The sequence below is a fragment of the Camellia sinensis genome, chromosome 12 (assembly GCF_055761805.1).
Source record: "Camellia sinensis isolate YWXY chromosome 12, ASM5576180v1, whole genome shotgun sequence".
NCBI lineage: Eukaryota > Viridiplantae > Streptophyta > Magnoliopsida > Ericales > Theaceae > Camellia > Camellia sinensis.
In genome coordinates this window covers 89,859,412-89,869,992 of record NC_138972.1, presented here as the reverse complement: position 1 = coordinate 89,869,992, position 10,581 = coordinate 89,859,412, and the positions used below count along the sequence as shown (strand labels likewise).

General features: G+C 35.2%; 1 protein-coding gene and 2 long non-coding RNA genes across 3 annotated transcripts; 2 read left to right on the top strand and 1 right to left on the bottom strand.

Annotated features, from left to right (window-relative positions):
- The first annotated feature begins 317 nt into the window (after positions 1–317).
- Positions 318–3,143, top strand: LOC114322362 (putative aquaporin TIP1-1). Its single transcript, XM_028269650.2, has 2 exons — positions 318–922; positions 2,464–3,143. The coding sequence occupies exons 1-2, from the start codon at positions 539–541 to the stop codon at positions 2,836–2,838; spliced, it is 759 nt and encodes a 252-aa protein (XP_028125451.2). The 5' UTR covers positions 318–538; the 3' UTR covers positions 2,839–3,143.
- Positions 454–2,464, bottom strand: LOC145804626 (uncharacterized). The gene is made up of 2 exons (XR_014346790.1): positions 1,976–2,464; positions 454–1,833 (listed from the first exon to the last, which is right to left on the bottom strand). It is a non-coding gene; the product is annotated as an uncharacterized LOC145804626 (long non-coding RNA).
- Positions 3,144–3,870: 727 nt separating the features above from the next.
- On the top strand, positions 3,871–10,320 carry LOC145804627 (uncharacterized). The gene is made up of 2 exons (XR_014346791.1): positions 3,871–4,283; positions 4,844–10,320. It is a non-coding gene; the product is annotated as an uncharacterized LOC145804627 (long non-coding RNA).
- Positions 10,321–10,581: the final 261 nt, after the last annotated feature.

Genomic DNA, 10,581 nt, shown 5'->3' with positions numbered 1-10,581 from the left:
TTTTATATTAAAATAAAATATTTATATTAAATTAATAAACAAAATAATGTACGAGCCCATCTACCCTCAATGATGTGTTAGAAAAATGATCAAAGAATGTATGAGAAAGATAATTACCTTACATATTCTCATAAATTATTAAATCACTCAATTTGAACTATTCAATCAAAGAACTTTTCTTAAGTGTGCAATTTATACCTTATACTTACGCCTTTCTGTTTGCTGTCCTGTTTTATGTTTACACCTTTTACTTACATCTTTTGTGTTGGTTGCATATGGTGTGCAACCTTAAGGGGTTGCACACCATAATAGCACCCTCAATCAAAATATTATATAAATTTTTTTCTTTGTATATCACCGTATATCAAATAATTACTTAGAAACCGGCTATAGCAGGTTCCCATGTCCCCAACCTCCTTCAATATAAGTCCACTCCCACGCACACATACTAGTGACACATCCTCACTAATATTTGCAACCCTCTCCAAAACCCTTATCACCACCACTCGCCGCCGTGTAATTCTCAAAACCACCGGCGATGCCGATCCGTCAGATAGCGGTCGGGCGGTACCAGGAGGAGACCCACCCGAACACACTCAAAATGGCGTTGGCGGAGTTCATAAGCACACTCATTTTTGTATTCGCCGGTGAAGGGTCCGGCATGGCGTTCAGCAAGTTGACAGACGGCGGCTCCACCACCCCAGCCGGGCTGGTGGCCGCCGCGTTGGCCCATGCTTTCGGGCTTTTCGTGGGGGTGGCAGTGTCGGCCAATATCTCCGGCGGCCATGTCAACCCGGCGGTCACTTTCGGTTTGTTCATCGGTGGGAATATTACTCTCCTCCGTGGTATTCTCTACTGGATTGCTCAGCTACTTGGCTCCACTGTCGCTTGTTTGCTCCTCAAGTTCGCTACTGGCAACATGGTGAGTGGGGTTTTAGTTACCGCTCTGTTCTGGTCAAAAATATTTATAAAATAAAATTATATTCTGTATAGTGGTTATTATAGCGGTAAATGAAAGTTAATGTGAAATAATTTTTAGGATCAATTTGATAAAAAAAAATATATTTTTCAAAGTATTACTAATGCTATTACACGACCACAACATCACAATCGCTATCGCCTTCCTCACCATCACTATCTCTATCGTGGCCACATTTACGGGTGTACGCGGTGCGTTTTGGACGATTTGAAAATAAAATTATAAATCAAATTAGTTTAGATATTTTTTGACAAATTGACGGATTGAAAAATATTCTAACTAATTATTATACATTTGCATAATATATAACACTAATTTGTATAATTTTTTTTAGATATATAACACAAAGTAATTTTAGATAATATGTTTCATATATATAACCACTAATTTATAATAAATTTCAAATTTTAAATCTCTCTCATATTTATTTTTACATTTGATATTTTATTAGAAGTTAAAAAATATAAATGTATTAATTATAGCGGAGCGGAACAGTTCGGTTGACAGATTATAAATTTTAGGCTATGTTTGTTTGGATGGACATGAGTTTGGGATTGGACTAATAGTCCAATAAAATTATTAATCCGATGTTTGGTTAAACAATTGAAGTACGAACTAATTATTTTAAACTTGATTATTAGTTAAGATAGGATACATAATCCAACGGATTCGTAGTCCTAGGACTATTAGTTATGAGAATGCTAATCCAATCCGCCCAAACAAACATGGCCTTAAAGTTTAATCCATGATTAACGGTTAAAGCGGTATGAATTAATACGAATTAGTATGATTTTAACAAGCTGAGTGATATTTTACACCGCCCTGATTACACTGAATTGAAAATCTTAAGTATACTAAGGGTTGGTTTGGGGTGTTCTAAAAAAGTGCACTTTTTGTCTTTTTACGAAAAGATGTGCAGAAAAGTAGAGAGGTGATGTGATAGAAAAAAGATAAAAAGATAAAAAGATGAATTATATAAGTTATGCCAAACCTAGCCTAAAAGTAAATAAATTATAGATAACGTGGCAATTGATAATAATATTTTAGCAATTATAAATCACAGAGATTCTCTCTTATCCGTGTTTGGATGAGAGAGAATAGTGTGAACAATGGATTTGTGCTACCATGCTTATTTGATTTTATGAATTATTTTATTTTATTTTATTTTTATGGAGGAACATACTAATCAATATTTAATTCTAAATAAATTCTCTGGTTTAACTGTAACGTCAAGAATAAATACCCAATAAATGAAGGTGTTGATTTATTTTAACTTTTTCCAGATAAACATTTCATTTTAGATGGGCCATGGTCTGCCCAAATAAAAGTGTCTTTTGCCCTCTGTCACGCATTAACTGATTTTCACAAAAAAAAAAAAAAAATAGATATCATTTTGAAAATTAAATAAATTTATATATTACCCTTTTCTTTTTATATATCATTACTCTCTCTTCTAATCATTAAAAAAAATAAATTTTACACAGGTCACGTCAGCATTTTCGATATCATCCGGAGAGTCAGTATGGAACGCGTTCGTATTAGAAATCGTCATGACCTTCGGTTTGGTCTACACCGTTTACGCCACTGCCGTTGACCCCAAGTCAAAGGGCAATGTTGGGATACTCGCGCCCATCGCCATCGGTTTCATCGTCGGAGCTAACATTCTAGCCGGCGGCGCCTTTGACGGGGCCTCCATGAACCCAGCTGTCTCGTTTGGGCCTGCATTGGTCAGCTGGGACTGGACCAACCACTGGGTCTATTGGGCCGGCCCACTTATCGGAGGTGCAATTGCTGGGGTTGTCTATGAGCTTGTTTTCATTAGCCACACTCATGAGCCCTTGGCAAACACAGAGTTTTAAGGGCATAATTGATAAAATAAAAAAAAAATTAAAAAAAAAAAATTGAAAGGTAGTGTGGTCGGTGTGTGTGACCACAAGGTTTTTTTTTTTTTTTTTCCGGTTGTGTTTATTTAAGTTTGAGGTATCTATTAATTGTTCTCTGTATTTTTGTTTTTGATTTTGTTGTTTTGAGAATTGGCCACAATTGATTTCACTGTCATTGTCATATTGGGCCATTATGTCACTCGTTTTTTGAACTGTTTGTTTGTAGTGTACCATCCATGTGCTTCAATTATTTTTATGGGGTGTCTATTTTGTGTCACAAATGCATCCAAATTTTTCATTTATGTGAATTCCAGACACACACGAATAAATAATTTAGATGTATTTGAGGTATTACAATATGACACACTAAATATATATTTTTTTTATTCTTGTGTCTTTTTTTAGCTAATACGATGTGATTTTATTTTATTTTTTAAATTTTTATCACGTTTGCTTGCTTGAATGCTTCTTATTTGTGTCTCCAACAATAATTTTAAAGACTAATATTTGATTCAACTTGAATTCTGTTAAAAAAAAACTTATGTTTCAATTAAATTTATATTTTAAGACTCTTTTAATTTCATTACCACATACAAAGACCCTTGTCTTTTTTTTTTTTTCTTTTTTTTATAACATATATATATACCAAATGCCCTAACTTTTCAAAATTACAACTGCTTAAAATTTCACGTTTGAAGTTAAATAAGCTTGGTAATGTTGTTTTGAGGTAAATGAACATAAAGTTTCTAATATATGGTGGTTGAAGGAGAAATATATGATGATAATGGTCCAAGAATAAGGAAGATTAGGAAGGTGAGGTTCATTTAAAATGTGTAGGTAAGTATTAGTTTTGATTTTCAAGTGTGAAATGTTCAATTTTATTTCATTGATGCTTATAATCAGGGGCGGAGGGAGCTTGGGATCGGGGGGGGGGGGGGGAGGGGGGGGTTTGGTCACGTGCCCCCTGACTTTTGCAAATTTTTTTTTTTTTTTTTTTGTAATATATAAAAGTGTGGTCTGTCTTTACTTTCACACACACATTAACCCACTGACCACTCACACACACACACACCACACACTAGACGCCCAAGTTTGTATTTTTATTTATTTATTTATTTATTTATTTTTGTTTTTTTAGGAATTCCAATCCCAATCAAATATTGATACATAACTTTTTTTTAGGTGAGTATGCACAACTCCAATTACAGTAAGGTTAAAACTCTAAAACCCTATAAGTGTAAGAAATTTTTATTTTTTTATTTATTCACAGTACTTATGAAGTATCTTCATATTTTCTTTGTCTTCTTTGTTTCCCTTTGTTGTTTTGCAATTTACCGACTCGCGATTCACCAAATTAAGATCACAAAACACAAATTTGGGACCACACTACAACCTTGGTATCTTCTCTCCATTGTTTACAGGTAACTTTATTATTATTTTTTTAACTTTTAAATAAAAATTATGAGTATTAATTGATAATTATTTGTTAAATTTTGATTTGTAAATTTTTTTTTATTTGTTATTATTTACGTTAAAATAAGAGATTTTGATATTTTAAAATTATAAATCTTAATTGGTGGTAATTTATATTAAAATTAGGGATTTTGGTTTATTGTTGTTTGTGCTAAAATTAGGAATTTGATTTGTGCTAAAATTAAAAATATTAATTTGCAGTGATTAATATTTAAATTAGGGATTTTGATTTGTTATAATTTGTGCTAAAATTAAAAATTTTGATTTGTTGTGATTTGTGCTAATTTAATTTTTTTGATTTGTATTAAAATTGAAGATTTTGATTTGTGGGGGGTTTGAGATTTTGATTATGAATTTTTATTTTGATTTTTAGTTTTTTCAAACAGTCATGGAGAAATATTTCAAAAGAAAATCAAAGTGGGAATCATTTCTTTCTCAAAAAAAAGATGAAATTATTCTTCCGCAAAACAAAGTTGCATAGAAATCAACTTAGTAGACCTTCCTGCAGATCCAGGACTACGGCCTCGAATTATGGACTATAATGCTAATGATCGACACCGAATTCGTAGGGCATATCTACAAAAAGGTCTTTGTCAACCTCATGATCATAATTTTCCACAAAAATCATTTGGACAAAAACTTCGGCGATTTAATCAGGCTTGGTTTAGTGAATTTCCTAGTTGGTTGGAGTATAGTGTAGCAAAAGATGCTGCATTTTGTTTATGTTGTTATCTTTTCAAACCCGATATTGGAGATCAAGCTGGTGGTGATTCTTTTGTTGGTGAGGGTTTCTCAAATTGAAAGAAAAAAGAAAAAATTCAGACTCATGCTGGAGGCCCCAATAGTGCTCATAATCAAGCTTGGAATAACTGTCAAGACTTGTTAAACCAAAACAAACATATTGAAACGATTTTTTTCAAACAATCTGATCAAGCTCGAATTGAGTATCGAACCCGTTTGAATTCATCGGTTGATTGCGTTAAATTTCTTCTAAGACAAGGACTTGCGTTTCGTGGGCATGATGAATCTGCAAATTCAGTAAATTTTCGTGGGCATGATGTATTATGTTTCTTGTTCAATGGGTTATTTTTGCCATTCTTGAACTTAAAACCCTGCTTTTTACCACGCCATTCAGACGCTAGTGCTTCAGTTTGTTTCAGTGCCTCGATGTTCGACTCAGCCATTAACGCTCGGTCAAGAACATTTACATAGTTCGGTAGTTTTAAAACATTTATTCTGTCCAGTATTGCAACATTAAGGCCGCCTTCAAACTTCCTGGCCTTCTTGTAATCAGTATCAACCATGTGCGGTGCATAACGGGCAAGTTCAGTAAATTTTGTCTCATATTCTGCCACCGACATAGTGCCTTGTCTCAGCTGTTCAAATTCAGTCACTTTTCTCTCCCTGACACACTGAGGGAAATACTTTTCGAAGAAAGACTCCTTGAATTGAGCCCAAGTCATAATAGTGTTGGTGTCGCGGACTAATATCCACCACATCCACCACCTTCTAGCCTCTTCTTGTAGTGTAAAGGTGGCCAATAGCACTTTGTGTGCTTCAGAACATGGAAAAACTTTGAACAATTTTTCTGTCTCAAGGACCAAAGCTTCAGCCTTTAAGGGTTCAAGGCCTCCCTGAAAGGATGGCGGTTTCATTTTGCTGAACTTCTGGGTGAGAGCAATTATATCCCCATCATTAACATTCGGTTCCGACTGTACCGGAGGAGGAGGTGGGGGCTATTAGTTCTGTTATTGTTCTAGTCTTGCAGTTAATAGTTCCACCATTCTCTCCAACCTCGCCATTCTTGCCTCAGGGGATTCAGTTTCATTAACAGTGCTTGCATTATCCATTTTACTATATGCAACATTATACTAATAAACATAGGAAGTTGCATACTCTAAACATTTAAACATAAGCAATTATATGTTCCAACACATTAACACATATACATGTCATGTCCACACACACTTTTCATACTCATGTGATGCCCTAATTACTTTTCTAGGACACCCTATAGCTCATTTGGACAGGTGTGTGCGGTATAACTCGTGGTTAAGTATCGCTCTGATACCACTCTGTCACGACCCAAATCCGCCCCTATGGGTTTAGCGTCGTAACCGGCCAGTAATCTGAGATTACCGAAGGCCTGCTTAACAGTAAGACAGTAATACAGAGTACAGGGGCATGGCGGAAGCCAAAACAGTAAATAAACAGTGTCCAATGAGCTGTGACAGTCTGTATGCAAAAAGATCTTTCATATGTATATACATGAACAATACAGAACAGTATGTACAACATTTACAGTCGATCAGAACAGGGACCTAATCCCTGTTAGACAGTACAATACAGTGCTATCAGTCTATACAGTTATTACAAAACAGATACAGAGACAGATGGGGGAAAATTAAAACACCCCTAAGTCATAGCTTGGCAGGCTCGGAACCTCGCAGTGAGGCACAGTGGTTGGCTTGACAAAAAGGGAGTCTAACCCACGCTCCTATCTCCGGTCTGGTGCCTGTACACCTACATATATATATATATATATAAACAGTGAGCTAAAACCTAGTGAATAACATAATGCGTAAAGAGGTTAAGAATGAATGTCCTTACAGTAATGAAAACAGTTCATTAAATCAGTATTTCAATCGTTCAGTCGTAACAGTCATATGTGGTACATCCATTAGCATAGCAGTACAGTAAACAGTAGGTCTTAAAAGACCGAGCAGTCAATGATGGCCATCATAACAGTAAACAGTAGTTGTTCCACATGGAAACCGACAGAGATCTCTGTAACAGTAGCAGTAACAGTAAACAGTAGTTGCTAAGGATGCCACAATACAGTTCAGAATATAGGACATACATTCATTCAGTTGACAATAACAGTTCAGAAAGCAGTTCAGTTAATAGACGAAAAATATTCATCTTTGAACATATCTTTACACAGTTGTTACTCACAGAGTTCTGGGCTACAGTTAAGCTAGAGCGCGTCTCCAGTCGCCAATCCTACACAGTTTACAGGACGAACACACACTAAGCTACACAGTTGGGAAAGATAATAACTTAATCCCTAATTTGCCTCGGTGTGTTCTATATCTATATGCTCATTAAGATGCCTTAAACTAGGCCTAAGAATGCCTAGGATGAAATGAGGATGCAAAGATGCACTTTAAAAGCATTTTTAGAAAACAGGGGTCACGCTCGAGCGTAGGTTACTCCGCTCGAGCGGACATGTAGACAAAGGTTTCCGCTCGAGCGTAGACTTACACACTCGAGCGTTCTGCAAAACAGTCAAAAGTGCTGGATAGGTGAAAATCACGCTCGATTGGGCGCTCGACACCCACTCGAGCGTAATACACAAGGTCCCGCTCGAGCATAAATTACCCCGCTCGAGCTGACTTAGGAGCACGATTTCCACGCTCGAGCGCCAGTCACCCCGCTCGAGCGTGAATTCAAAATCTGAAATTCCCAGATTTGAACCTCAAGCTCAAATTCAACTTTAGATGCATCAAAACCATACTATTTGGGCTAATTTTCCAAAAAACATTCCAAAACTCAAAGTTTAACATGATTCAAAGCTCAAATGTAAAATCAAAGCCCCAAAAGAATATCAATTAAGCCCAAATTGAAACTAAATTTCATGAATATGAAGAACATGCAAACATGCATGAATTTAACCAATTCAAAGCTTCCAACACTTGCTCTAATGAGCCAATTCTTACAAAATCAAAATGAAATCATGGTCTACTCTCAAAACATGGACATGCATGTGAGGAATTATGAACTATAACCTCATAACTTCAATATATATATACATGCATGCAACAATTAAGCTTCAACACAACAATTTGAGCCATAAATTGGCTCTAGTCTTCAACTTTGCTCTAAACCATGCAAGAATCAATTTAAACACAAGAATGAGAAGATGAATTTCTACCTTATGTCTTGTATTCAAGTATAGAAACTCAATTGCACAGATCCTTAACAATTTCTTCAAGTTCTCTAGCCAATTCTCCAAGTTGAACTCAATTCCTCACTCTCCCTCACTCTAGTCGGCTATGGGACTCAAAATGGCTGAAGAAGTATGTTTGAAGAAGGCTCAAATGCGTTTAGATAGTGGGCCACTAGTGTGGCATTTTGGTGAATTAAGTCAATTGGTGCAATTTATCAACGTTTAATCTGATTTAAGCATACCAAATCACATTTCGGATAAATACACCATAAAATCATATAAATTCTAATGATCATAAGTCATCAATTAATTTCGGATTCAGCCGCCAATAAGGCTTTCAATTTGCAGTTTAAAGCATAAATTATGAACAGATAATTAAACAGTCAAACAGATAGAGTTGCAATTTAACTAATATACTCAATCAATTCGGCTTCAGTTTTCAGTCAGTCAGTCAATTAACATATTTAGCCTCAGTTTAACAGTAATCAATGGCTTATCAGTAAACAGTGGTGAGGGTTATTATAGTGATTGAGCGCTTTTTGGGTATTGAGCATGTTGCTAATACGAATGCTCTCTCACTTAAACAAGCTATGGAAAATTTATTCTCCAAACTTGGATTGAGTATTTTTAGATTGCGGGGTTAAGGATATGATAGGGCTAGTAATATGCAAGGTAAGTTCAATGGTCTTAAAACACTTATACTGAAAGAGAATCCTTGTGCATATTATGTTCATTGTTTTGCTCATCAATTGCAATTGTCACTTGTAGCCGTGGCAAAGAATCATAATCAAATTACTTTACTTTTCACTTTGGTTTCTAATGTGGTGAATGTTGTTGGAGCATCATGTAAACGCCAAGATATTGTTAGGAAGAAGCAAGCTGCAAAAGTTGCTGAGGCACTTAATACTGGAGAGCTATCTAGTGGGCAAGGCTTAAATCAAGAAACTAATCTTAAACGTGCTGGTGATACACGTTGGGGTTCACACTATGGTACTTTAGTCAGCTTGGCTAGTATGTTTTCAACAGTGATTGATGTGCTTGAAATGATTTCGGAGGATGGTTCAAATTCATAACAACGAGCAGAAGCAAATATATTGTTGGACTCAATTTAATCGTTTGAGTTTGTATTCAACCTTCATTTGATGAAAACGATATTGGCTATTACAAGTGAGTTATCGTAAGCACTACAAAGGAAAGATGAAGATATTGTTAATGCCATGAATTTAGTTCAAATTTCTAAAGTACGACTCCAAAAGATGAGGGAGAGTGGGTAGACATCTTTACTTGATGATATTTTATCTTTTTGTGAAAAGCATGAAATTGATGTTCCCCAAATGGAAGATATGTTTGTAGCTCGAGGGAGAAAAAGACGCAATTCTCAAGAAATTACAAACGTACATTACTATCGCGCTGAGTTATTCTACACTGTTTTAGATATGCAAATTCAAGAACTAAATGCTCGTTTCACTGAGTCGAACACTGAGTTGTTACTTTGTGTGGCATGTTTGAATCCATCTAACTCTTTCTCTAGTTTTGACAGGAAAAAGTTAATTCATCTTGCTGAATTTTATCCCAAAGAATTTTCTTCAGTGGAGCTCATAGTACTTAATGATCAACTTGATACATATATTATCGACATGCTATCCAGTAGTGAGTTCTTAATGTTGAATGGAATTGCCGATCTTGCTAAGAAAATGGTAGAGACTGGAAGAGACAAAGTATATCCATTGGTGTATTTGCTCTTGAATTTAGCATTAATCTTACCTGTTGCAACTGCTACTGTTGAGAGGGTATTTTCAGCTATGAACATTGTGAAGAATCGGTTGCGGAACCGAATAGGTGATGAATGGATGAATGATAGCTTGATTGTCTACATTGAGAGAGATATTTTTGATGGCATTGACAATGATACTATTATGGAAAGATTTCAAAAGATGAAAACTCGTCGGGGTCAATTGTAAAAGTTTAAAATTTAAAACTTTTTGTAATGGATATTAATTTTTAATGTTTAACATTAGTTCAAAAAATTATTATTATGTTATTTTTATTGATTTGGGAAGAAAAAATTTGAGATTGTAATTAATGGGTGTCCTCCCTATATTAAATTCCTAACTCCGCCACTGCTTATAATGGGTGTAGTAAGCACACACCTATTATGTGAAGGCAGTAAAAATTAGGGTAAACTATCAATAGGTCCTAATAATTAAACTTAATTCCCATCAAGTCTTATTGAAAATAAGTCTTGGTAAAATCATCACTAAAAATAATTTTTTTGTCACGATTTTTTATACATGTTG